This window comes from Eubalaena glacialis, chromosome 11 (genome assembly GCF_028564815.1).
Source record: "Eubalaena glacialis isolate mEubGla1 chromosome 11, mEubGla1.1.hap2.+ XY, whole genome shotgun sequence".
NCBI classification, from domain to species: domain Eukaryota; kingdom Metazoa; phylum Chordata; class Mammalia; order Artiodactyla; family Balaenidae; genus Eubalaena; species Eubalaena glacialis.
Window position 1 is genome coordinate 18,808,073 of NC_083726.1, and position 27,693 is coordinate 18,835,765.

The 27,693-nt window shown below is 41.4% G+C and overlaps 3 protein-coding genes across 7 annotated transcripts in view; 1 reads left to right on the forward strand and 2 right to left on the reverse strand.

Moving 5' to 3' along the window:
• Window positions 1-7,524, reverse strand: part of STAB2 (stabilin 2) — a 157,826-nt gene extending 150,302 nt beyond the window's left edge. Inside the window, exons 1-3 of the mRNA XM_061206574.1 lie at window positions 7,447-7,524; window positions 3,377-3,510; window positions 1,010-1,125 (exon numbers count right to left, since the gene is read on the reverse strand). Coding sequence (XP_061062557.1) covers window positions 1,010-1,125; window positions 3,377-3,510; window positions 7,447-7,524 — 328 coding nt within the window. The remainder of the gene's footprint in view (window positions 1-1,009; window positions 1,126-3,376; window positions 3,511-7,446) is intronic.
• Window positions 7,525-10,476: 2,952 nt separating this feature from the next.
• Window positions 10,477-11,368, reverse strand: LOC133100510 (voltage-dependent anion-selective channel protein 3-like). 5 transcript variants are annotated; one of them, XM_061204690.1, is made up of 3 exons: window positions 11,100-11,368; window positions 10,996-11,059; window positions 10,477-10,791 (listed from the first exon to the last, which is right to left on the reverse strand). In XM_061204690.1, the coding sequence occupies exons 1-3, from the start codon at window positions 11,366-11,368 to the stop codon at window positions 10,477-10,479; spliced, it is 648 nt and encodes a 215-aa protein (XP_061060673.1). The 5 variants fall into 5 exon arrangements, with proteins under 5 accessions (XP_061060673.1, XP_061060671.1, XP_061060669.1 ...); XM_061204688.1 differs by having other exon boundaries at window positions 10,477-10,650; window positions 10,780-11,059; XM_061204686.1 differs by having other exon boundaries at window positions 10,477-10,650; window positions 10,738-11,059.
• A 1,586-nt stretch (window positions 11,369-12,954) lies between these two features.
• Window positions 12,955-27,693, forward strand: part of C11H12orf42 (chromosome 11 C12orf42 homolog) — a 244,834-nt gene continuing 230,095 nt past the window's right edge. The window contains exons 1-2 of the mRNA XM_061205754.1: window positions 12,955-13,023; window positions 13,896-13,946. Coding sequence (XP_061061737.1) covers window positions 13,006-13,023; window positions 13,896-13,946 — 69 coding nt within the window. The 5' untranslated portion in view covers window positions 12,955-13,005. The remainder of the gene's footprint in view (window positions 13,024-13,895; window positions 13,947-27,693) is intronic.

Consider the following 27,693-nt stretch of genomic DNA (forward strand, 5'->3'; position numbering starts at 1 on the left):
AATATGGAGTAAATGGATGCTATTATTCATTTAATCATTAGTTAAAAAAACAGGAGGAAACATTATGCATATAATGTGGGCTCAACTATTTAGAAGCCATATGGAAAAAAAAAAGACCAAGGAAATAAGCCAAACTACTTATAGTTTTCTATGTGTGACAGAATACAGGTCACTATTTTTTCTTTCTTTATACCTTTCTAAACTTTACAAGCTGTGTGCAATTTGCTTATGTTATTTTAACAAGAAAAACAAAGCAAAAGAGAAGTAATCTCTCCCTTTAAGTATTTAGATCCTTAAGGAGATGTTTTCATTACATCTTAGAAGATGGAAAACAAATGGTAAATTCATGATTAAAACGCCTGATTTTTACTATCACTCCTGCCCCAAAAGGGATCTCACGTAATTTGCATGTCATATCAGGGACTTAGTCACTACTTGAGTGTTAACATCTTTAATCAGGATAGAAGTTCAATTTCAGCTGACAAATGCTATGCTCGACCAGAGGAGTCTAGCTATACCATTGACTCAGGATTGGCTAGTGGTTTTTCTTACAATGGAACCTGACCATTACAGAGTTCGATATTGCATCCTAAGACAAAGTTTTAGAAGAGTTAATGATTATCTTGGTTGCTAAACAATAACTACAGTCTTTGAGGTATTGTAATCAAATATCTTCTTAAAGAAAATTGTATTGAGGTTATAATAGCCCAGCAGTCTTACTTCCTCTCTATGGTCAATAATCTTTTTTATAGAAATGGATATCCTTTCAATTGTCCCCTTTTCTGACTTGTAAAGGAATTGTCTTAAAGAGAGATCTCTAAATGGAGGAAAGCAGATATTGATATAAAAGCTGACAGGGCTAGAAAGATTTTCTACATATAGACGGAAATGGAAATTTCTAGAAAAAGATGCTAACATTCTCTTTTATCAGGCTTCCTTCCTCTTGACTTTCTGTAAAATGAGACATTGAGAACCAAATACCATCAAAGGAAAGTGTTGTGCCACTTACCCATGCAGTCTGGGCCCCAGTGGCCTGGACAGCACTGAGGCTGGAGATAGTCCTTCCTACAGATATGGCGGCATCCAGGGAGAGACAGCGAGTATGTTCTGACCTCAAAGGTGTACCTTGGAGGGTAAAGAGAGGACATTAACCCATGATTAGGGCAACGTAGTGAACTCCGGGCAGCGAGATTTCCATAGATTTTTATTTAGGTCTTTATACTTGCCTATATTTTAAAATATGTAGATTGAGCACATTTTGCTTCCTAGGTAAAATAAAGCATAATCATGATTCATCTTTAATTGTAAGAAACATGAAAAAAATCAGGGAAGGATGAAAATAAGGGTGAGATATCTAAAATGTTAGAAGTGAAGTTAGTAGATGAAAGAAATGATGCTAGGTTCCAGGCACATGCTAGAGGTGGGCTTCAGACTTGTCACTGAGTGTCCTAGCAGCCAATGCAAGAAGGGAAAGATCAAGAGTTTTGTGATGCACAGTACCTGTGGATTTAAAATAAACTGACCATTCAGGATTTGCACATTTTTTGCATATACCATAGATAGAAAATTTCTGTGAGAGGTGTTGTAGTGAGCAATATTTGCCACGGTTTTATTGATATAATCATGAGTTCCTTAGAACAGTTTTTGTACCAGCTGAGGAACAGTTCTGGAATAGCTAGTCTACAGAGGTTAAATACTTGTCTATTTACAGGGATCTCTGTATGGATGACTTATTCTAGGACTTGACTTCAGTGTATCTAGAGCCATGAATATCATTTCTTACTATTGGGCTGTTAAGAATACTGTGACGGTGAGTTCAAGGTTGTACTCCTAAACCAGTCCCTGGAATGTAGCTGATTCACCAAAGAGCTACTGGCTTTATGGGCAGTCGAGTTGGAGATAGAGTTGATGATTTCTTTGAAAGGTTGAGCATCTTGGCAGGGACATCTCTTCACAAAGAAGGGGACAGGGGGAGCCCAAAAGAGAACCAAAATGTCCCCTCAAGAACCAGTCTTGGCATAGAAAACAAACTTATGGTTACCAAAGGGGAAAGTGGGAGGGGGGAGGATAAATTAGGAGTTTGGGATTAACAGATACACACTACTATATATAAAATAGATAAATAATAAGGAACTACTGTATAGCACAGGGAACTATATTCAGTATCTTATAATAAACTGTAAGGGAAAAGAATATGAAAAAGAATATATATGTATATTTATAATTGAATCACTTTGCTGTACACCTGAAACTAACACAACATTGGAATTCAACTACAGTTAAAAAAAATTTATATAAAAAAACCAGTCTTGGGTTTGTTTCAGCATAGCTGAATGACAGATCAAAGTTCTCAATTCTAAAACAGACAGCCTGAATGCAATAATCTTATATGCTGTGTGTGTGGGAATTGGGGGGAAGGTGGGGTGGAATACATAACCAAGTACACACTTCGGCCATGAAAAAAAAAATAATCAGTATAAAAAGTTCTCAGTAAAGTGCCCATATAATTTTAACCTTGAACCCCAAAGCTTTCTGATGTACTTTCTCAGGGAATCTGGTCGCAAACGTGTGCCCACTTTGGTAACTAAGTGGTTAACTGCTGTATATGCTTGCTAATTCCAGGCCAGGTAATGTTGGGAAACTTCTATTAAAAATGATGACTTGGGGTTTTAGGATATAGTACAGTCGCATTAAGCAAACGTGAATTTAAAACAGTGTGATATAACAGTGTTAGTGGTTTCATTTTATACAAAATTCTTCTAATTCTTCACCCCTAAATTAAAAACAAACTCATTGAGTACTGTCTAATTTTTGAATTAGTAGACTGAGTAAATTAAAATTTGTGTTTGCATTTGAGCTGTATGGCTGCAACCATGAGTTGGTGGGCAGAACTGCTTGTCATCCTTTGCAAGGATTAGCCTTGAATTATGAGAGTTTTGAATCATAAGAGGGCTTCAAGAATGCTACACTCACATACAATGCAAGAAAGCTGTAATTCCTTTGTCTCCCTTCTTTGGGTTCTAATTAGTATCAGGGTGCATAGCTAGTTTGTAAGATGACTATCAGACCCAAGGCTTTTAACATGTTCTGACTAGAACCTTTTCCAAAGGAAACAAACCCCAGATTTTCAAAATAAAGAAGGGCAAGATGAAGGCAGAATATTTTTGTGCAATTTTGTATGAAAACATGAATTGTAATATATTTTTTAGACTCAAGGTCATAGTTGTAAGTTACTGAAGTTTGGGTTCAATGTAACCTTAGAGTAAGAGAAAATCATGGAAATGCTTTGTAGTTTTTAAGTTGGGAAGTTTCAATTTGAATTCACAATCCTTTGAGTTCCAAGACTCCAGCACACATATATTCTCATAATGAGTACCTGCAATCTCGGATCCCTATGGTGCCATTGGTAATCTTGGTGTAACCATCTGGGCATTTCATTCCAAAGTTGAGTGAGCAGGATTGGCACTCAGTCCTAATTGTAAGGAGAGACTTCTTATCACATCTTTTTGCCTGTGAAAACATTAAAAAAAAAAAATCAAGTCCCATTAGCAGAGCCTGGGTTGGCCAATCTTCTCCATTAGCTTCATGTAAATGAAACGACAGGGATGGCAATGAGGTTGATTGGTAATGACTGGCGGGTCTTTCCATCTTATCTGCAAGGAGTGTTGGAATCAACAAGCAATGTGTACCACGGCTGTGGGCAAGGGAAGGCACTGCTCATACCACCCATTTGCCATAACTGATCTCAAGTCTGGAGTCTAGCAAAGTAGAGCAATGTCACTATTTACACATATCCAAATGGGAAACCTGAAGTATACTGCAGGGTACACTTTTCAAATGGGAAATTGTAAGCAGGTTATTCAAGATCAATTGATCATAGATCAATAGGTCTCAAGAATATTCTTTCAGCATTAATTCCATAGGAATAGTCTAGTTTGGGTGCTAAATGCTGTGAAGCATACAGTTCCTGCTCCAAAGATGTTTGCAATCTTTTGATTATAATCCAGCTAGAACGTGGGCTCTGTAAGAGCAGAGATTTTTTCCTGTCTTGTTCTCTGCTGTACCTTAAGCACCTAGAGCAGTGTCTAGCACATAGTAGTGCTTAGTAAATATTTGACTTTTTTTTAATAGATCTTTATTGGAGTTAATTGCTTCACAATACTGTGTTAGTTTCTGTTCTGTTGTACAACAAAGTGAGTCAGCCACATGCATACATATGTCCCCATATCCCCTCCCTCTTGAGCCTCCCTCGCATCCTCCCTATCCCACCCCTCTAGGTGGTCACAAAGCACGGAGCTGATCTCCCTGTGCTATGCGGCTGCTTCCCACTAGCTAACTATTTTACATTCGGTAGTGTATATATGTCCATGCCACTCTCTCACTTCATCCCAGCTTACCCTTCCCCCTCCCCGTGTCCTCAAGTCCATTCTCTATGTCTACATCTTTATTCCTGCCCTGCAGCTAGGTTCATCAGTGCCATTTTTTTTTTCTTTTAGATCCCATATATATGCATTAGCATATGGTATTTGTTTTTCTCTTTCTGACTTACTTCACTCTGTATGACAGACTCTAGGTCCAGCCACCTCATTACAAATAGCTCAATTTCGTTTCTTTTTATGGCTGAGTAATATTCCGTTGTATATATGTGCCACATCTTCTTTGTCCATTCATCTGTCGATGGACATTTGAATGAATGACTTGCGGGAAATCACAGACACACTAGAAATAATCACTTGGCAACATCAGGTGGCAGAGAATTCACTGTTAAAATGAATGACACAGACACACTTCGGTCTTGTCTTCAGGATCCCTTGTCCACGATTCTGGTGCTGATCCTTCATGGATATCCTCCTCTTAAGTTTCCTTCATCTCCCCATCAAGCTTAAGAAGCAGCAGCTTTGTACAATGAAGAGACACTGAACTTGAGGCTCAGAAGACCTAAGTTTAGAATCAACCTTTGTATCTTGCTAAGCATACAGTCTTGAATGAACTCCTTATTTTTTGCCATCATCTGTAAAGGGGGGATATTAATAACCACCCTGCAGGTTATTGAGACCTGAGTGATATAACACACGCAAATCACCTAGCCCAGTATCTAGAATATCATAGGCCATAAATGCTTGTTCCTGTGACATTTCTGTTCTTACCTGTGTTTGGCTGGTTGCCTCTCCTCATCGGAGTGTTCTTTCCCCTCCCCTTGGCTAGCCACACCTCAACACCCTGTGTAACACCACGTCCACAAAACCACACTCATTTCTCTTCCATTCTTGACTTCTCCGTATGGCTGGACAGTGGAGCACATTCTGTTGTCTTTCTTTCCACTTAAAAACCCCTTGCCGGAGAGGACCACTTCTCCTATTTCTTTGTCATCCCATAGCTTATCCCTTGGGCCCAGCATTAGGTTACGGGTGGTGGGAAAATAACTACTTCTAAGTTCATTGAAATATGTAAAGGCTGCATAAGAAGAAAGCTTACATTTACAGGGCAATATATGGTTATGCACACTTCCAAAGGCATCATCTTATTTGATCTTGACCACCCTAAAGACAAGTAGGGGAGGTATCATCATCCTCATTTTAGTGGGGAGAAAACTGAGGTGGGGGTAGGTCCAGTGACTTGCCCAAGGTCACACTGTCAGTTAGTGGCCTTATGATTCCTTGATCAGTCATTGCTCTTCCCCATACTGTATAGTGGGGTATAGAAAACAAAATCTGTTTTTACTGGCAGCTTTCATTTGGTGATCTTTATGAACCAAAACAGCACTAGAATGTTCTTTGTGAAATAATAAAAGCCACTCTTAGATATTGTTTGAATTAATTCCCTTTAATGGTTAGGGCATATCTACACTTCTTTTAAGCAGGATTTTCTTTACATTAGGGTTTCCCATTTGGATAAGTTTATGGGGTGACAGTACTTTTTCTTTTCTTAGTAAGCCAGAATACTCTCTCTTCAAGGAATCCTTTGATCTTCAAACTGTCCTTTTCAAATGGAAAGGCTCATTCTCTCTCTCATACAGTCCCGTCTAAAAAGTAAACTCAGCTTTAAAATCAGTCAAGGCCTGACTTGTGTACTAAAAGCAAGCACTCAACAATGATGATGATGGTGGTGATGTGGATGATAATTACTGCTGTCTGTGGAGCAATGATGGGGAGAAACTGAAGCTCAGAGGGACTAAGTAACACGCTCAGGGTTCAACAGCTAGTAAGCCATGGAGCAGTGACTGGTCCTCAAATAGTTGTTAAACAAAGAAAAGCCCCAGTTCAAACTTGCCTCTATCTAACCTCATAGCTGGAGCACTTAACCCTTATGCCATCTTCCAATGTTTCAGTGAAAAACCTTATCAGAGTATAGCCAACTGGAGAATAATTGGTGTTGATAAAAATGTGTCTGGCACAAAACAGATTCACAGACATAGAGAACAGAATTGTGGTTGCCAAGGGGGTGGGGGGATAGGGGAGGGATGGATTGGGAGTTTGGGATTGGCAGATGCAAACTATTCTATAGAGAATGGATAAATCACAAGGTCCTATTGTATGGCACAGAGACCTATACTCAGTATCCTGTGATAAACCATAATGGAAAGGAATATGAAAAAAGAATATATACATATGTAAAAATAATTGCCTGGCACAGATGCAGAATCATGTTTATGTTTTATTATTAATAGAGCAGAAATCCTATCTCGTGAAATACATTTTAAATAAATCACTCAGATTGCCTCTCACATACCTCCCCTTTATTTATTTTTATTTTTGGCTGCGCAGCATGCAGGATCTTAGTTCCCCACCCAGGGATTGAACCCATGCCCCCTGCTGTGGAAGCATGGAGTCCTAACCACTGGACTGCCAGGAAAGTCCCTCACATACCCTCCTTTAGCCTGGACTTGCTGCAGAACTGGTATTGAACCTGCTATATGATGACAACTCACGTGAGCCTGCTGGACAGGCAAGAGTGCTGGTGTCCTTCACAAGGACTATCCACTCGACTGCCCTGGGTACTTCTACTCAACTCTTGGTAGGTAGATGGATGGATTCCTGGCACGTTTGGTGACACTGTGTTTCTCAATCAGTTATCACCCAACCTGGAATTCTGCAGAGCTCCTCTCTACTCAGCTCTCTACAGCCATTGTTATTTTCTACATTCAGAATGATGCAACGGGAGGTATTCATTAAAGCAAACCGACCAAAAGGATAGCAAAATCCACAATGGATAGAGGGATGTTAGCACTTAAATCAGAGATCCCAACAATGGCGTTTTAACACAGGAATAGAACGGGGTTAGCACCCCTTCAGACAGATCCCCATTAGCATCCTATTCTCCACAAGCTATCTATTTTGTGAAGTCCAGATAGTACCATTTACCTATGACAACGTAGGAAAGCAAAAAAGTTTATGTACACAATCGTGAACGTAAGCACATTTTTAAAAAACGCAAGTTTCATCTTACCTGCTCTGCAGTTTCAGGCAGGGAACAGAGACTTTGTGCCGCCAATCCAAGAAAAAGAAGTATTAAAATTTGTAGCATGATGAGGAAATATTTGCTTCTTCTCCACGTCAGGCACCTGTCAGGACTATTTAGCTACATTAACTTAGTCTGATGAACGCCCAGTGAATTCTTTCTCATTTCAGTGTTTGCTTTTAAATCTTTTCCTCTCCTTTTCCTGGATTGAAACAGATGATCTGTGAGAACTGCCTCTAGACAGGAAAAATGGCCAATCTAGGGGTCGTGGTGAAATCGGCCACTCTCAACTGTATACACGTCTGGCTCAATGACAGGATATCCTCAAGGCGCTGAGGCAGAGACATGGTCTGGAATTTTTGTGCCTTATGAAACTCCCAAGAAAAAGCTCCTGCCTCCTACTGCCCTGCCCATCCGCCTCTGGTCCTGCCTACTTCTGGCCCCAGGCCCTGCCAACATTTACGCAGCCACACCATGGAAAACTGCAGGCCTCTCCCCCTGAATGCAAAGGTCTGAGCTTGCCATCAGGCAGTTTAAGCAGGGATGCCCATAAATGGGCACAGTTCCAGGAACGGAGGGGATGTTGCAGAAGGCCGGGTCCTTGACTTGGACGAGGATGGTGGCAAACTCTACCACAAAGAAATGTCTCTTTGCAGATGCCATTGGTTGGGTTTTTGACCCATTCTCTCCCCTATTCCAGGTCACTTCAGTAGCAAATAACTGAGTCTGTAGGTCTCATCTTACCCTTTGAGGCCCAGATCTAATGGCATCTCTTCCAGGAAGGCTTCCTGTCCTGCTCCTCCAATCTCATCTTGGAGACTTTCCCAGCATTTTGCGCATCATTCTATGAAAGCCCAGTCATATCCATCATAATTCTCTGGTCTGTATGTCTGTCTCCTGTGCCCAGTTGTGAATTCCTTGCAGAGAGGGGCTAGCCTTCATCTTCTGTGTCCCCAGCAGCTTAGAGCAGAGACCTGCATTTGAAAGTAAGAAAAATAACAATAGCCAACATTTGTTGAAAACTTACTATGTGCTTCTCACTATGTTAGACTTCTCCATGGATTAACCTATTTAATCCTCATAATTCTTGGTGAAATAGGATTGTTCTCCCCATTTTATAGATGAGGAAACTGAGGCAGAGAGGTTAGGCACATCTCATGACATTGAGTTAATTGGGAGACTGGCAGTTAGAGACTAGTTTTGGTTAAATAATCCTTACTCTGCAAAATCTTTCTCTCTGGATTTTTGAAACAACATTACATTATATTGATCAATAATCCAAGAAAATTCTGGTACAGATAAGCCCTTCAGAGGCTAACCCAGAGGTCTGAATGAGAAGACGCCAGATGAGGAAGTCCTTACAATCCCTTGGTTCACTGGATTTCAACCTCATTTAGAATTTTGGAGAAGCTTAAATTTTTTTTTTTTTTTCCCAATGTCTACCCTACTCCAGAACAATCAAATCAGTACGTCTGGGGGTGGGGCACAGAAATCGTATTTTTCAGAGCTTCCTAGGTGATTCCACTTGCATGGATGACTGCTGCTTAAGGAAAAATTAAATTTTATTGTGTGAAGTCAATGAGATTGAGGTTAATCTGTTATAGCAGCTGTGTTACCTTAACTAATACACGAAGGAAAGAAGTTGGAAGCTTTTTTCTGATTGTTTTCTCTCTGAAGAACATGGATAAGTGTCTGGGTCTTGGAATGGGTTAGATTCCTGGCGGGGGGAGAATGAACCATACTTGCATTTCCTAAATAGTTGTGGAAGATGCTGCAGGGGGTGCTGGGGAAGAATTCTATCAGATAATTTGGAAAACCCTGCCTCTGCCGTCCCTTTCTTAGGGATTGACCATGCTCATTAGCTCATTAAAGGTTCTGAGACATTCCTCAGTAAAACATAAGGTAACAAAACCAAACAAAAACAGTTCAACTTTGCTTAAAGCAGTATTTTCCAGAACTTTTAGACCAAGAGATGTTTTCTCTTTGCAAACTAACCTTAGCACCTCCAGATCTATGTTCTATTGCTCTTGCCTAGGGAAATACTATCCTAGATTTTAGCAGGTTGAATGTTCCATTTTTAAATCACAAGGATGTAGAAGTTAGCTTGCCAGTGGCCATGGGGATTCCACAGTTCAGGACCTGTTCATACACTTTACCTATTAGTTGCATTAGAAACATTTCTAAATACGTGGATTTGTTTAGAAGTTGAATAGTTTTATTTCTGTGAGGCTCATTTGATTGCTATGAACAGAGGTTCTTCAAGTTATTTCAAATCCCTACCACTGCTTCCCTGCAATGAACAAGTGCTTAAAATGGTGCCTAGCACATAGTGGGTGCTCATCCATTCTTAATATTATTATTAGAATATGCTAATGTCATAGACAACAGCTACACAAATCTATACCCTTAGCCCAGTGTAGCTGTGAGGTAGTTCTGGATTTCCTCTGTCCCGGGTTGACGCAGTTCTGCTGATCTGCGTGTCCCTCACGGGGTGGGATGTCATTTTCTCTACTGTGGTCCATACTCCTTTTTGCTGATTGTTATAGTTTGTCTCTTAACCATTCAAAGTTGTTTTCAGACAAGGATTTTTTTTTCCAAATGTGTTGGGTTTATTTTACTCTGATGCAAAACCAAAGATTCCACTATCGCACAGAGACCAATATATTACAAGGTCATGAAAAAGTGGTGTGGGACACGCAGGACGTGTGGACAGCTGGAGGGTCAGGTCATCTCCTTTGTAACATGACACTACACCGTCGCTGAGCAACACATTGAAAATAACACTGCGGGACTGAACTGAAATGTGGCACGCACGTGACAACTTCCGGACATGCCTTCAAGCACCTCCCTTAGGATGGACTCGATATCTGGGCTTCAGTGTGGGGAAGATTACAGTTCTTTGGAAGGATAAAATGTTCATACTTTTGAAATTTCACAGAAGAATTTTAAGGCCAAAACATAGTGGGTTCATTTCTCTCCACCTCCAGGGACAAAGCTGATGCTTTATTCAAAACCACATTAAGCTTCTAGCTCAAATCCCAGCCCGACCTTGTGTCCTCCTGCACTGAAGTTCTTTCCATGGATGAGAGCTGACAGGGTCAGTTTCACTCCTGGTCGAAGGGTCTGAGTATAACCCAGTCCAATCAGGCTGGCATTATTTACTTTAGCAGATAGAGAAGTTCTACAATCCAGCTTGTACTTAGCAGCGATGCCAAAACGTGTGTTGTTCCTGCCTGCCATCCACGCAAGGTTTATTGGTGTTTCAGTCTTCTTGTTCACCTTCTGGTAGATCCACCCTCCAAATTCAATGCCATCGTTCACGTGAGTATGCAGCTGGTAGTCTGCGGCCTTGTAACCCAGGGTGAAATTATTCTGTGACAGTTTGGATTTGGCTGTGTCTAAACTCATCTGATAGCCAGCAAGCCAACCTTCAAAGACCAACACAGCCCAGCCATAGATGGTTTGTCCAGAAAAATCTGTATCAACATTATTGCCAGGACTGAAACAATCCCGTTTATAGGAGGCTTTCAATTTAACACTCTTCTTTCCTGTGTTCGGGACAAATATGGTATCAAGAGTCAGTTTCAACCCTTGAGTTGAACTTATGCATTGAGTTGAATGAACTTGAGTTGAGTTTCAACTTACTCTCCGAAGAGATTTCTGTCCCAAGAGTATTGTCTGTGTTCCACTTTTGGGTGAAGGTCAGTCCATAGTTACAAATCTTGTATTTGGTTTCTAGGTTGCCTGATGCTTTCCCTGTAACAGTGTAAGCATGACCAGAAGTAGAAAATTCCACTCCACTACATAACTTGGTTCTCAGATCTATTTTGACCATGCTAAACCCATATCCTTTGCTGAAGACATCCTTGGCAGACTTTCCTAGGTCACAGTAAGTTGGTGTATTACACATATCTCCGACGGGATGGCCCGTCAGCTCCGCCAGGGCACCGCTGAAGCCAGACAAGGATTATAAATCAACAGTACTACACAGGCAGTTTGTTCTCTCCAATATCCCCTATTATGCTGCTGGCAGTTACTTAAGACCTGGGAATGGCTTTCCCCTGCCCAGGGCTGCCCTCCTGCTCTCTCATTGCTTCCTCCTTATGTCCCCCTCGACTAGTACTCACCTCCTTTGCCCCCGCGATCTGTCCTCAGTGGTGACAACATGAGAGGTGATAGTTTCCTCTTGGGTGAGAGGATTAATTTCCTGATTGGAATGTGGAGACTTTTCCCATATTGGAAAAGGCAAAAGAGGGGCTGGGACACTTCCTGGGTAATACTGTTGTGCATCCCCTATGGCTATGGCATTCTGAGTTGTTAGTGGTCCCTTCTCTACATCATGCCAGTTACCGAGACTTTAGTCCTTGGTCACTTCGACTAATAAAGCATTTCACGTGTGCCCTGACCAGCATTCCAAGGAGGGAGAATCATCATCCTCGCCATCACCAACATGACCATCCTCATCATCACCATCACAAACATACACATAGTTTTTACACATGCCAGACACTCTAAACTTTTAACTCAATCTTCACCACAAGGCTAGGACAGAGGTATTAGTAACATATACTATCCCCATTTCACAGATGAGACTGAGGCAGACAGAGGTTTACTCACTTGTCCAAGGTCACAAGGCTAGTAAGTGGTGGAACGGGGACTTGAACCCAGGCAGCGTGAAGCCACTGGTTGATGCTGAAGCATCATCTACAGGACCTGCTTTGGATCTTGAACCTTGAACAAGATATTTCTGGGTCAAAGCTTATGCTTCCGAAGTAGAACAAACCTAACTGTTTACTGGGGAATCAATTGTATCTTTTGCTTTGCAGGGGAATAAAAAAGGCCAGAAATTGATATCTAAGGTGAGTTTTCTGGTCAAGATTTATTTTTCATTCTTCCTGCAATTTTTGCTAGACTAAGGAAGAGAAAGAGCTCGGAAGAGCAGCTACCTGTTGGTCTCTCTTGAGCAGATATCTAGAAAATTGAAAAAGTTGCTTCACGTAGGTTCAACAAATCCAAGAACTCCTAGAATTTTTCCAAATGAAGATGGTGCTTTGGAAAGTAAAAACTTAGAAAAGGGAAAACAATACTACATCCCTGAAAACTTTAAGCATGAGAAATCGTTACCGAACCAGGCTCGTCTTGCTCGCTGCACAGCAAGCCAAAACACTGACGTTGAGGTTTGCAGCAAAGAGAGGGCTTATTCGCAAGGCAACCCAACGAGGAAACTGGAGAACAAACTTCAAATCCACCTCCGCGAAGGCAAGCGGCTCCGGGTATTTACCGGACAACTAATAAAGAAGCAGGCCTGTCTGAGGCGTGGGAAGCGTGGGGAAAGTGATTGGAAAAGGGGTGGTAATTGACATTCTGCGCAGGTGTAACTAGGCTACAGGCCTCCGCATTTCGAAAGGTCACTGGGCGGACACTCGCGCATGCGCAGTTGGAGGGTCGGTGGTCCTAACAGGTCTTAACCAGCTCAGCTCGAACTAGACGCAGCTGACTTCAAGCTCCTGAAGACGACTCAGGCAAACATCTTACCGTTTAGGCTATATGCAGCTTGGAGGACATGTGAGTCTTTTGCAGCAACAATTAAAACGACCTTGATTAGTGAAGGCAGATTACAGGTGAAATGGATTTAACTAATGATTACCCATGGTTTCAAAATCAGAGAGAACTATCTGGAAATGTGGTCCTTGATAAAATTTAAATTCAGGCCAAGGTGGAGCAAACAGAACTAACAAAACAGACTTTCAGAATCTCAATTCATAATTTCAAGTAGCATTAAAGGTAGTCTCCCAGGAGAAGAGATGTATTTTTCTGCCCTAGCTTATGGATATTATGCTGAGTAGGCATTTTCAGTGGAATCCAGTTTTATTGTAGGAATAGCTTGCTCTTGATTCTCCTGGGTATTCCTTTTGTGTACTAATTGGGTAGAATTCTTGGCACCTGAAACATCTTGGCCAGAGCACAATATAGTTTCTTCTCTCCTTCATATCTTATGTCAACATTGAAACAATTCGATAGCTGTTTATATTCCAGATATAGAAATTACTAAAAAGAAACACACATTCTTCTGTTTTGTTTTTTTTTAAAAGCTCTTTCTTGTACCCATCTGCTGAGCAATGTTGAATTCTTTTTTTCTTTGCCCTTCTCCTTTCCCTGCTTTGGGTAAAAATAGCTTCCACTTTTCTAAATCAAAGGACTTAACAAGCTAAACTGAGAGTAGTCTATAGTTTAATATCATGGTTTGAAATAACCTCTTTAAAAAGTCTTCAAGTAAAAGTCTAAATATTTTATTTGGCTTGATTTATATAGGTAGTTGTCCCAAATACTCCCTAATACCTTTGATTGTATAGACATATGTTGTGTTAACAGGATGGTTTTTTTTTTTGGTTGCCATCCCACTGTAAATTTCACTCATTCTTTCATTTATTCAACAGACATTTATGGAACGCCAAACCCTATACTGGGCTCTGAGGACACAGAAGTGGGTAAGTCACATTGCCTCGTGCATTATAACTTCCACCATACTTTTGCACATATTATCTTAAATTTTATTACAACCTTGGGAAATAGACTGGGTAAAAGGTGATATCTTGATTTGGTAGATATGAAAATGGAGGCCTAAAGGAATTGAGTGATTTATTCAGTGTCAGTAAGTTAGCATGACTTAGTAATAGATGCCAGGTAATCTTACTCTAATCGTGTGCTTTGCCTGTTATGATAGACCACCATTCTGATAGCTGATGCCTAAGCTAATGAATGGATTATCTGTGGTTCATCTAATTCAGTCATTAAAATGCTAAACTGAATTTAGTCCTGTCTATTTGTTGTCACATGAGACAAGGTCATGGCCACCAGAAGTCCTGAAGAGCAAATATAAAGGAATACGGTTGTGATTCATAACAACTACAGGCATACTTGGGCCAGAACTGAAGTGTTACCGATTCCAGATGGTCCATTGCATGATCTACTGGTCTTGTCCATGGCATAGCATGACATGGGCAAATTGGATGGATTGAGGCTTCCTATTCTATGTAAAAGGACTTAGCCATGCTCCAGGGCCAGGTACCACACCAGCTCTACAGAGCACATGGTGGAGCACACACCTGCCAGGCATGCCTCTCCCTTCATGACTTGTCTAGTCCGGGGAAAAATCTTCCCCTAAACAGCCATTTGATTAACTCCTTCATTTCCTTCAAGCCTTTGTTCAAATCCACCCTCTCCATGAGACCTATGCAGACTACTGTACTGAAAGCTCCCACCCCGGTACGCCTGCTTCTTTTTAACCTTATCTTTTTCTATCTCCCTGGCATGTATCACTTTCTAAGTCACCATACAGTCCACAAGTTTATTATGTTTATTGTTTGCTGCCTCTCTCCCCAATTGGAATACATGCTCATTTAGGGCGGGGATTTTTGTCTGTGTACTTAACTGATAGATCTCAAATATCTGGAAGAGTGCTTGATATACAGCAAGTGCTCAATACAGATGATTGACAGAATAACTCACAGAAGTGAAAATTTCTCAGCTATATAGATAAACAGGTTGGGTAATTCAAGTAAAATACCACCATCGCCCCCCAAACATTATTGAAACATATTCTTCTTTTTTCTTTCAATTCCCTGAGCCCCAAATCAGTTCTTTCTGCTCTTGCTGCCACTCAGCTCTGCCACAGCCATCTCGTCTAAAGGACTCATTCTAAAATTTCCTTGTTTCTTGGTGAGTTTTTTCCACATCTTTTTCTTTTGGATTATTATTTTGATACCTGGGAAATCAAATTCTTGTTACTTGTGTTAAGTATTTTTCTATTTCTTACAAAATGGTTTTAATCCACGAGTCCCAGACTCTTTCCATCTGTGATGAATATTGGTTCAGAAAAGAGAGTTGGTTCAATACATACAAGGGTCTGGCTCCAGTTCTGCCCCAAACCACTGACCCTGACCTCGAGCAAGCCCTTCAACGTCTATGATAAAATAAGGGGGTTGAGTGACATGATATCCACTCTGCTTCTCCACATTTACAGGATATTATAAACCATTTCTTTTCACATTTCTCACCCTAAGATTTCTCTCCCTCCAAATTTCGTTAAGCCTTGAACACCTTTGGTGGTTGGCTTGAAATCTGGGTGCATCCTAGAGGACTATAGGTAAATTATTTTCTCCCCCAAGTAATCTGAATTGGCTTAAATCCCTCAAAATGACTTTCTCAAAGGAAACAAACATTCTAAGATTTTGAGGAGAGTGTAGTGGGGCTATACTTAAGCTAGGATTTATTGTCATGGCGGTGTTTTGCCTAAACTATTTCATCAGCCTGCAGAGGTAAATATCAGGCTGAACCATATGAAATATCACTCTTTTAAGTCAAAAATGGACTAAACTTCACATGGTGCACCCCACATGTACCTGTGTAGCGCTATTCATGATTTGGAAATAGTTTAAACTTTTAATCTTCATGGAGAGTCATCCTCTTAGTCCAATTCCATTTCTCAGGGGCTGAATTTACAGGAAGGTTATTATTGCGAGTATAAGATACCAGGGCTCAAGAGACTAGTAGTTTGGGTTGAAGTGCTATGTCTCCAGGTAGCAGTACATTGGGGTCATGGCATCGCTTCTCCTTTATGCTTCCCAACCGACGGAAAGTGCTGAATGCACAGATGGATAAATAAATGTCCATGCCTTTACCTGGCCCTGAACACCGCTCCTGGTCCCTCTGCATTGTGCTTTGAGAGAGTAAATAAATGCGCCCGGTTGTTACTAGGAACTGACAGGGCAAAAGGGTTTCCTGCACACTCATCAGATCCTGGCCCTTTCAGGAGTCAGCTTTCCCAGGCAGGGGATGTGTCCAAACACATGTCTCCCTGTCCTCTTGGCCCTTTCCTTTTCCTTTGTTAGGGCAAATCTTTCCACGCAGCAAACTTTCTTTTTTTGTGATTTTTGTTTTTCCTTTTTGTGAAGACCAGTCAGCAGGTCCTGCTTTAGGCAAAATTGTAAAGTAGGCAATGTTTCTCTCCGGCTTCCCCCCCTCCCTCCCTGTCAGTGGTCTCCCTCCCCCAGTTCATTCATTCCATCAACTAACGTTTACTGGGCGTTCACCATCCTCAGGGCACCTTTCTAGTTAGGATGTTATTTCAAGATAACATCCTAGGGACTTCCCTGGCGGTCCAGTGGTTAAGACTTTGCCTTCCAATGCAGGGGGTGTGGGTTCGAACGATCCCTGGTTGGGGAGCTAAGATCCCACATGCCTCATGGCCAAAAAACCAAAACATAAAAAACAAAAGCAATACTGTAGCAAATTCAATAAAGACTTAAAAAAAAAAAGGTAGCATCCTAATTCTTAATTAGGATTCATTACTAATCAACTATTAGTAGCTGGTATTATTTGGTATTTACATAATAATTTTTGATATTTACTTGATCATTGTGAACATTTATCCTCCCAGTTACTCGAGTCATTTTTGTTTCTCTTCCTCTCCACCAATAGTACCAGCAATTCCTATTGATTCTACCTTCAGTGGTTAGAATCCTAGCATGAATCTGACCACTTCTCTTCATCCCCACCACTCTCACCCTGGTTCAAGCTGCCATCATCTCTTGCTTACATTATCATAGTAGCATTGTAACATTCTACTTGACCTCCCTCCTTCCACCTTTGCCCCCCCAATCCATTTTTCAAATAGCAGTCAGAATTACCTTTTAAACATATAAGTAAGACCAAATGTTCCCAGCTTAAAACTCTTGAATGACTTGCCATCACACTTTTAACCAAGCACCAACTGGTCGCTGTGGCTTTGGGTCCTACCTGATCTAGGCTCTGGTCTTCTCTCTGCCCTTGTCCTGAAGCCCTCTCTAATGCACTCTGCTGCCCCCATCCTGCCTTTGTTCTGTGTCCCCCACACCTCAAGTTAGTTCCCATCTTTGGCATTTTCAACTGCTGTTTCCTCTGCCTGGAATGCTCTTCCCTCTGATTTTTGCACAGTTGACTTCTTCTTGTCATCAGTTCTCATTTAAATGTCACTTCACAGAGAAGCTGCCCCTGATCACCTAAGCAAGAGTGGTCATCTAGCCACTGCATCACACCACTCCACTTTAGTTCTCCACATAGTACTTATCCCATGTGACAGTATCTTGTTTGTTACTGGCTTTCTTTCCCTCACTGGAATACAAGCTCCATGAAAGCAGTTTTCTCTAGGCATTTCCCCAGTTCCTAGAACAGTGGCTGATGCACAGTAGACAAATAGTAAATTATTGTTGAATGGATTTATATATATTAATATGCCTGGTTCTTAACATGTATTACCTAATCCTCTCAAAATTCCTATGGGAAAGGTGCTAGTGTTTTCTTTGTTTTACAAATCAAAAAGACAGAGGCAAGTAGAGATCTTTAAGGAAGGTCGGCTACGTAACTTGTAGGGTCTAGTGCAAAATGAAAATGCAGGGCCCTTTGCTAAAAAATTATCAGGAATTTTAAGGCAGAGACAGCCGGGCTGGGTAAAGAATTTTTGGAGAGCTAGAAAAGGCATATTGAGTAAGGCAGTCAGGGTAATCCTCACTGAAAAGGTGAAATGTGAGAAAGAACTCAAAGTTGATGAGGGAATTTGCTGAGTGAATAATCAAGAGAAATATTCCAGATAGGGGGAACAGCAGGAGCAAAGGCCCTTAGGTGGACGTGGTGATGGGAGATGGAAGGTAAAGGGCCTCTGTGAGGGTTCTGGGAAATATTGGAGGGTTCTGAGTAGAGGAAAGACATGATCTGGCTTCTGTTAGGAAACCATCATTCCAGCTGCTGTACTGAGAATGGACCTTGGAGGAGCAAGTGAGAAGGCTTCTCAACAGGCATTGCAATAAACCAAGCAAGAGATGATGGTGGCTTGAACCGTGGTGGAGCATGGAGGTGGTGAGAAGGGGTCAGACCCTTGATATATTTCACAAGGAGGACCAAGAAGATTTGTCAATAGTTTGCATGGGGGGCAAGTAAGAAAGAGAGGAGTCAAGGATGATTCCAACGCTTTTGGCCTGAGTAATTCAAAGAATAAAGTTGCTATCCCCTGGGATAGGAGGGTGTGAGTAAAGCAGGATTTTGTAGGGGCTATTGAGGAATTCAGTTTTGTGATACGTTTGAGATGGCTGTTAGATACCCAAATGGAGATGCCAAGCAGTAGTTGAATAAATGAGTCTGGAGTTAACATAGACATTTGAGAATCACCAGCACTATAAGTTGTGTTTAAAGCCTTGGCACAGGGTACATCACCAAAGGAGTGAGAGTAGGTAGAGAGTAGATCACAGCTCCAGGGACACTGATATGAAGAGGTGCAGGAGAACTGGGTCAAGCAGGAGGGAGCGCTCACCTGTGTCCAATAACGATGAGAGGTGGAGAGGACTGATGCTATGTCTCTGGACTTAGCCATATGGAGGTTTTCAGTGAACTTGTCAAGAGCAATTTCAGTGAAGAGGTAGGGAAGAAGACTTGAATGGAGTAGGTTTAAGAAAGAATGAGAGGAGAGAAATCGGAGGTGGAGAAATTGGATTTTTTTTTTATTGGGTTCTGCAGCAAATGGGGAGCAAAGGAATAAAGCAGTAACTGGTGAGGGTGGAAATGAGTCAAGGAAAGATTTTTGGAAGATGTGAGAAATAACCGCATTTTTGTATGCTCATGGGAATGTTCCAGCAGGGAAGGAAAATTGGATGATGATCATGATTAATTTCAATATTGAAAAACCATCCCTATCTGTATCATACTAAATTCACTACCTGGTGTTACTGTGATGCATAGATACTGAACTGGTGGTTACTTCTGGCCTCTAGGCTTCTGATGGAAGCTTTCAAATGTTAACCAACTATTCCTTGTGTTTGTATGCCAGATGAAAGGAAGATAAGTTTTAAAAAGGCTCTGTGAAAAGAGTCTAGTATACACACACACACACACACACACACACACACGCACACCCCACATTGTCCTAAGTAACAATGTGACACCCATAAACCAGTGGTTTATGCCCTAACTCCACCCATCTCTCACTTTAACGTTCCCACCCCCCCCACATTCCTCACTGGAGCCCCAGCCTAGGGTTGGTCCTCGAGATGTGTAGTCTTCAGTAGCTGGGGTGGCCTATGCAGTTCTCCAGGACATCTTGCCCCATTGTGCTTTGCTGGAGCGAATACCTTTGTTGGGAATAGGGGGGGATGTGGAGCCCCAAAACCATTTGAAATAGATCTTTCCCAACTTCTTACTCCAAGATGAGAAAATCACCAAACTGTCATACATTCTCCAGGGTTTAAATGTTAGCTCTCCCATTTATGAGCTGTGTAATCTTGGACAAGCCACGTAACTGTTAGGATTCTTGAGCTCCTCAACTTGAGTCCATTCTGGTTTTGACTTATTATTCTAGCTTCTCTGAGTCTTTCTGGAGATCTGCACCAGAAATTTTTTCTTCTTTCATTGTTCTTTTGCCTCTCTCTCTCTAGTTGAGGACCAGTGACCTAAGAAAAATACAATTCGAGGGTACATAAGTTAAAAGGAAATTCATTTTCTTTTCTTTTTCTTATTGTGGTAAATATACATAACATGTAATTTACCATGTTAGCCATTCTTAAGTGTACAGTTCAGTGGCATTAAGTATGTTCACACTGTTGTGTAGACATAACCATTATTCATCTCCAGAACTTTTTCATCATCCCAAAACAAAACTCCATACCCATTAACTACTAACTCCCCATTTCCCCCCTCCCCTCAGCCCCTGGCAACCACCATTCTACTACCTTTCCCTATGAATTTGACTACTATTCCAGGTGCCGAATATAAGTGGAATCACAGTATTTGTCCTTTCGCGTCTGGCTTATTTCACTTAGTAGAATGTGTTCAAGGTTCATCCATATTGAATCATGTGTCCGAGTTTCCTTCCTTTTTAAAGCTGAATAGTATTCCACTGTATATGTATCCACATTTTGTTTACCCATTCATCCTTTGATGGGCACTTGGGTTGATTCCACCTGTTGGCTATTGTGAATAATGCTACTGTGAAAATGGTTGTACAAATATCTGTTTGAGTCCCTGCTTTCAATTCTTTTGGGTCTATACCTTTCAACCCAAATAAAGAGGTAAACTGAGGCAAGCTCAAATGAGCAGAAATTGAGTTTTCTTCAGGAATAGCAGAGGAATTGCAGTTTGGGAAACGCATGCTGTATAAGCCACAGGTGAGTCACTGAGGGTTTGGGGCGGGTTGTATCAATATTTACGGGCAAGTAGTGCAAAGAGTGGGGAGTCCAGCCAGAGTCCAATCAGCGAGTTCACTGGCTTGAGGATGGGGAGAGATTCATGGCGGATGTTTATTGGTCAGGAGATAAGTCTCCGTCTTCTGTAAATCAGGCGTTTATGGAAAATCAGTCTCAGTTGGTAAGTTCCATTCTTCCCAGGGCGCATGCCTGAGAGTCTCCATTTCCTGTCCTCCGGGTCCATTTTAGATTGAAATCCTCTCACGTTCCCGAGAGTGGAGTTGCTGGTGTCAGTTCATAAACTTAGGAGCTTCCCAGGTAAAATCTGAAACCAGCCCCTGTACACTGAAGGCAAGGAGAGACCCAAGAAAGAGGCAGATGGTTCCAGATTGGTAAGTGCAGTTTTAACAAGCAAAGGGACTTACTTATGAGGCTTGTCACGGGGGCTGCAAGATGAGCAGATCTCCGCACCTGCCTGCCAGAATCTTAAAAGTTTATATAGAGGCCTTAACAGGGTTCAGTCACTTACACTGTCCAGATGGTCTCAACAACCTCTTGCTATCTCAAGGCTGTGTCCTTGGGGCAGCTACTAGTTCAGGGAAGGCAAGCGGAATGCACATTCCAAGGACAGGGGAGGAGTGAGGAGCTTCCGATGCCAGGGTCGATCGGTGGTCAACGTCCTCTCCATGACCTCCTCCAACAGCTGGATCATCTGGTAGTTGTTTAATTTTTCGAGGAGCTACTATATGTTTTCCACAGTGCCAGTAGCATTTTATATTCCCATGAATAGTGCCCAGGTGTTTCAATTTCTCCATATCCTTGCCAACACTTGTTATTTTAAATTTTTTCCTAGAAAACATCCTAATGGATGTGAAGTGGTATCTCACTGTGATTTTGATTTGCATTTCCTTAAAGATTCGTGATGTTGAACATCTCTTTATGTGCTTATGGAACATTTGTGTATCTTCTTTAGAGAAATGTCTATTTGAGTCCTTTACTTTTAAATTAGGTTGTTTGTTTGTTGTTGAGTTGTAGCTTTTTATATATTCTGGATATTAATCCCTTATCATGTATATAACTTATAAATATTTTCTCCCAATTCCGTGGGTTGTCTTTTCACTCTGTTGGTAGTGTCCCTTAATGTACAAATCACTTTTAGTTTTGATGAAGTCCAATTTGTCTATTTTTTTCTTTTGTTGATTCTGCTTTTGTGTCATGTCCAACAAATCATTGCCAAATCAATGTCATGAAACTTTTCCCCTATGATTTTTTTAGAAGCTTTTTATAATTTTAGCTCTTACATTTTCATAATCCGGTGTATGCTTGTGTCTTGGATGTAAAAAAAGTTTCACTAAAGCTGTTTCTTAAAGAACAGGAATATTATATTTTATTCAATAAATAATTGATTAAAACATTTCAGTTGGATATGGCCAACAATCAAGGGAGCAAAAAAATGAAACCTCAAGAGGGTAAAAAGTGTGAGACAATGAGGGAGGAAGACAGCAGGAGAAGAAGATGCAGAAGGAAAAACAGGGAGAAGAATCAGGCAGTTGAAAAAGCAAAGATCTGATTTTTTAATCCTATTCTTAAAAAAATACACCTACTGCCAGCATTTGTTATAATACAGTGTATATTTGTATAATGATTACCTAAATTTTGTATGCATTGAGGTTATTAAAAAAATTATAATGAAAAAAATCGCTTACCACATGCTTTGGGATGCAGATTAGGTAAAAAACAAAAGTTAAAAAAAAAAAAAACTCATGTCCTTTAGTCGTGGCTCATTTTGTGGTCCTTTGTGGTCCTGCTCTAAAGGCATATGAGCCACCCCCTGATAGTCCACAAACTATCCAGAACAGTCCAAAAAGGACAGTCAATGGGATTTTAGCAAAAAGAAACACAAAATTTATATTTTCTTCCGTGTCCTGTAGATTTAATAGAAATAATGGAAGGAGTTGTATCAGCAGACGCAGGGCAAGCAATCTCTTGAAGTGAGAGCCCGCAAACATCTGGACGGGGTGGCAGGCAGAGGTGAACTGCACAGACCTCAAGCTCCTTTCCTTCTCGCTTCCCTTCCCGCCCACGAGGAATTAGCAAGAGACCGACTGGGTCCTGTCGCAGGATGGGCTGCCTGATTCTAAATGTGTTGTGTGCCCCTTTCTGTCGAGAGAGAGGTGCAGCCTGGAATCACTGAGGGCAATTTCCCTTCCAAACGCACAACACCTCGGAGCCACGGAGGATGGTCTCCTCAGAAAGGAGGCGTCATGCAACCAATTTGAAAAAATGGTGAAGCCTTGAGGAGGATGCTAGAGGGAATCCTGATTCTGGGAGTCTGGGGTTGGCTGATGTTCTGGAAGGCGGCTCAGCATGTGGACTGAAAGAGCCGATCCCTAAATGTGGCCGCCCTGGGAGTGCCACAGGTCCCCTTGCTGCGCTTGGCACGGGGAGCAGGGTGGACTTCCTTGGGGAGTCAGTTCAGGACAGCCTGCGCAGGTACCAGGACCCTCGCCAGCTACGGCAGCGAGGACCTGCAGCATCTGTTTTTAACAGTGACCCCGTGTGGCGAAAAGGGGCAATGACAGGTCCCGAGACTCCAATTTTCTCCCAGCCTGGGCGTGGGAGCCACGTGAACCCCGGTTTTGGACTGTACAGTTCCTTGGGGTTCGCGGATTGTGGGGAGATGGGGTGGGGAGGAATCTTCTAGAAAGAGATGCTAGATTTCATGTCAAATAAGGTTCATGGGGCCTTGACAGGTGATTTGAGAAAATAAACAGTTGTCTCTGGTTCATGGAGCACCTCATGGCCCTTACATTTTTTTTTTTTTTAAAAAGCATTTTATTATAAAATATAAAATTTCAGACATATGAGATTAAAGAGTATGATGAACCCTCATGTACCCTTAAACCAGTTCCAACAATTATTAACATTTGCTAATGTTGTTAATACCTATCTTCCTTATATTTATGTCCCTTACATTTTAATAGAGTGAAAGTGGCATTTTGGACTGTGTACTTGGGTCCCCTCCTGCCACCTTCCAAGGGAGGATTTTCAGTCCCAATAGATGGAAAATATAGCTTTGCGTCTTGGACAGTTTTGGCTTGTGGGTATCACTAGTTGCTAGTATATGACACCTGGAAGGTCCAAAAAGTCCATTTCATGCAGGGTGAGCTAGTGGATCTGTTTTGGGTAGTAAAAGAATTTTTTCCCCACAATCCATGCCAATTAAGATAGTGGGAGAGGCAGGGGTGGAGAAGAGAGGGCTGTGGAGGGAAAGAGAGGAGAGACTGGGGAAGCATCAGGTAGCTGAAAAGGTGATGGAGTCTTGGAAGTGTTGGCAGTGGGAACAACAGAGGTCTGGCACAGCACCACATAATAATGACAAGTATTTCTATAGTCTTACTCAGTGTTATGCTCTATTCTCAGCATTTACATGTTACCTCACGAATCTTCAACAATCCTGTGCCACAGGTACTATTATTATTCCTCATTTATCAGTGAGGAAACTGAGACACAAAGATGTCATGGCCCAAGAGCAAGCTTGGGGTTCAAATCCAGGGAGTTTAGCTACAGATTCTGAACTCTTAACCTCTTTTTGCTGCCTCTTTGCCATCAATAGAACTGAGAGGAGAGGAGGGTGGAGTTTGATAGACAACAGTAATGGTATAACTTAGATAATTTTAGTAGCAAGTGAAAGAAAACCCAAGTCAAACTGGCTTAAACCAAAAAGGAATGTATATCTACTGTATAGCACAGGGAACCCTGTTCAGTATTTTGTAATAACCTAAATGGGAAAAGAATTTGAAAAAGAACAGATGCATGGGGACTTCCCTGGCAGTCCAGTGGTTAAGACTCTGCTCTTCCAATGCAGGGGGCACGAGTTTGATCCCTGGTCAGGGAACTAAGATCCCACATGCCTTGTGGTGTGGCCAAAAATTAAAAAAAAGAAAAGAAAGGAAAAGAATAGATGCATGTATATGTAACTGAATCACTTTGCTGTACCCCTGAAACTAACACAACATTGTTAATCAACTATGCTCCAATATAAAATTTAAAAAAAAACCAAGAATGTATTGGTTCTCAATAGTGAAAACTCCCAAGATAGGCTTGGCTCAGGCATCACTTGTTTCAGGATTCGAATGATGACTTAGGATCCTTGTCTCAGCTCTGCTTTTTCCAGGCTGGCCCCGTTCCCAGATTGCTTAATAGTCCCAGGATTTCAGGCACCCTCCCCCCACTCCCACCCAATCAATGGGGAAAGAGAATATCTTTTCTCCAGAATTCTCAGTAAACCTATCTTCACACATCATTGGCTCTGATTAAGTTAAATGCATCTGTGGCAGAGACCAACTCAGTGTTTACCAAATCAAGCATCTCTTTCTAATGTGTAAACAGCTAGACTGCATTTCCCAACCTCCCTTGTAGTTTGATGTGGCCCTGTGACAGAATTCTAGCTGATAAATATGGGCAGAAGTGACATGATCCTGATACTTTCTTTCCTTTCTGGATGACTGGAATGGAGATGACCCCGAGGGCGACCTTGGAGCCATGTGTATAAGGTGGGCAAATCAACCAAACAGAAAGAGCCGGGTCCCTAAATCACTGCATGGAGGAAAGTCACCCATCAGTTATGTGAGCAAGGAATAAACCCTATTATGCTAAAGCCGTGGAGATTTTAGTGTTTTTCTTATAAAATAGCTTGCCAACATGGCTAGAGGAATGTGATACATGTAAATCAATTAGGATCCATCCCTGGGACTAGGAAAGGGGTCATCAGCTAAAGCACATGGCTGGGAATAGGGAAAGGGTAGTTTCTTGGAGGAAATTCAGGTTACTGGTACTAGGAGGTGAGGGAGATACTGGGCCAAATTCTCAGGGCAAACTGTGGATCCAGGAATCCAGCTCCAGATCTCTTCACCAAGGATATCCTCAGGTGTCAATCTTATTATCCAGTAGCCTTCTGGGACAGCTGGTTCACAATTTCTTTGAGCCTGCTTCAGTTCTTCATCTGGTCTTGCTCAGGCCCCATATGTAAGGCCCCTTAGCACCGGGCAATGTGCTAAGCTCTGTGGGTGGAAACAGAGATCAAAGATGAGCCTGGGCCTGCGCAGAGCCCACATTCCGAGGAGGGAAGACCTGGCATTCACATTTCAGCTAGGAATTTTTAAAAAAACTTTTAATTGAAATATAGTTGATTTACAATGTTGTGTTAATTTCTGCTGTACAGCAAAGTGATTCAGATATCTATCTATATATATAGATATATATTCCTTTCTCATATTCTTTTCCATTATGGTTTATCATAGGATATTGAATATAGTTCCCTGTGCTATACAGTAGGACCTTGTTGTTTACCATTCTCTATATAATAGTTTGCATCTGCTAGCCCCCAATTCCCACTCCATCCTTCTCCCACGCCCTGCGCCCTTGGCAACCACAAGTCTGTTCTCTATGTTTGTGAGTCTGTTTCTGTTTCATAAAAGTTCATTTGTGTAATATTTTAGATTCCTCATATAAGTGATATCATATGGTATTTGTCTTTCTCTTTCTGACTTATTTCACTTAGTATGATCATCTCTAGGTCCATCCATGTTGCTGCAAATAGCATTATTTCATTCTTTCTTATGGCCGAGTAGTATTCCATTGTGTGTATGTATCTCATCTTTATCCATTCATGTCGATGGGCATTTCGGTTGTTTCCATGTCTTGGCTATTATGAATAGTGCTGCTATGAACATAGGGGTGCATGTACCTTTTCGAATTAGAGTTTTGTCTAGATATATGCCCAGAAGTGGGATTGCTGGATCATATGGCAGCTCTGTTTTTAGTTTTTTGAGGAACCTCCATACTGTTTTCCATAGTGGCTACACCAACTTACATTCCCACCAACAATGTAGGAGATTCCCTTTTCTCCACACCCTCTCCAGCATTTGTTATTTGTAGTCTTAATGATGGCTATTCTGACAAGTGTGAGGTGTGAGGTACCTCATGGTAGTTTTGATTTGCATTTCTCTAATAATAATATGGAGCATCTTTTCATGTGCCTGTTGGCCGTCTGTATGTCTTCTTTGGAGAAATGTCTATTTAGTTCTTCTGCACATTTTTCAATTGGGTTTTTTGGGGGTTTTTTTGTTGAATTGCATGTACTATTTGTATATTTTAGAAATTAAGCCCTTGTCAGTCACATCGTTTGCAAATATTTTCTCCCATTCCGTAGGTTGTCTTTATGTTTTGTTTATAGTTTCCTTTGCTGTGCAAAAGCTTGTAAGTTTGATTAGGTCCCTCAGCTAGGGATTTTGATACAAGTTTTAGCAGACAGTTGTGTCCAAATAATTTAGTCCAACCCAAGCCTTAGCCAAATCTAAACTGAAGTTTTTATCTTGTTTTTGTTTTCAGAATGCCTGTGCTCACTGATCTCTCTGATGTGGAGGTCTACTTTTCTTATTGCTCTCTGTAGAGTTTTGCAGGATTAGGAATACGCCACATCCTTTTCCTTTGCTACAATCAGAGACAAAATGCACATTTTAGAGTCTGCCCCCTTTCCGCTCTCTATTCTCTATATTATCTCAATGTAAAGTTCAGGGTATTTTCCGCTATTCCCAGCTTCCTCTCTCCTTCTGCTTGAATAGAGGATGGGACACTTGGAGCCCACTGGCAGGGACCCAGTACTGTTGTGTCTGATTTACAAGTGATATTTATGCCCTATTCATTCCCAACAATGGCTCAAACAATTCCCTGGGACAATAATTGAGCTGACGCATCAATAGGAAGTGGTTGTGACTTCATGAAGCCCTTGATAGGTCAGGACCAGCAGTAAATCAGCTGCTTCCTGCCTTTTTATTTATTCAGTTCATTCATTTTTTTCAACAAATATTTACTGATGACCTACTATGTACCAAAGGCTGTTCTAGGCCTGTTGCTTTCTTTCTAGCCCAGGGGTCAGCAAATTTTCTCTGTAAAAGGCCAGAGAGTAAATATTTTAGGTTTGTTGGTCATAAGATCTCTTTTGCAACTACTCATCTCTGCCATT

Bases quoted from the DNA above. Each gene is read 5' to 3' on its own strand.
- LOC133100510 (XM_061204685.1), bottom strand. From the start codon at position 11,368: ATGTGTAATACACCAACTTACTGTGACCTAGGAAAGTCTGCCAAGGAT. The intron at 11,060-11,099 runs GTTGAAACTCAA...TCAATGCATAAG, and splicing joins GAAATCTCTTCGGAGAGTAA to TTCAACTCAAGGGTTGAAAC.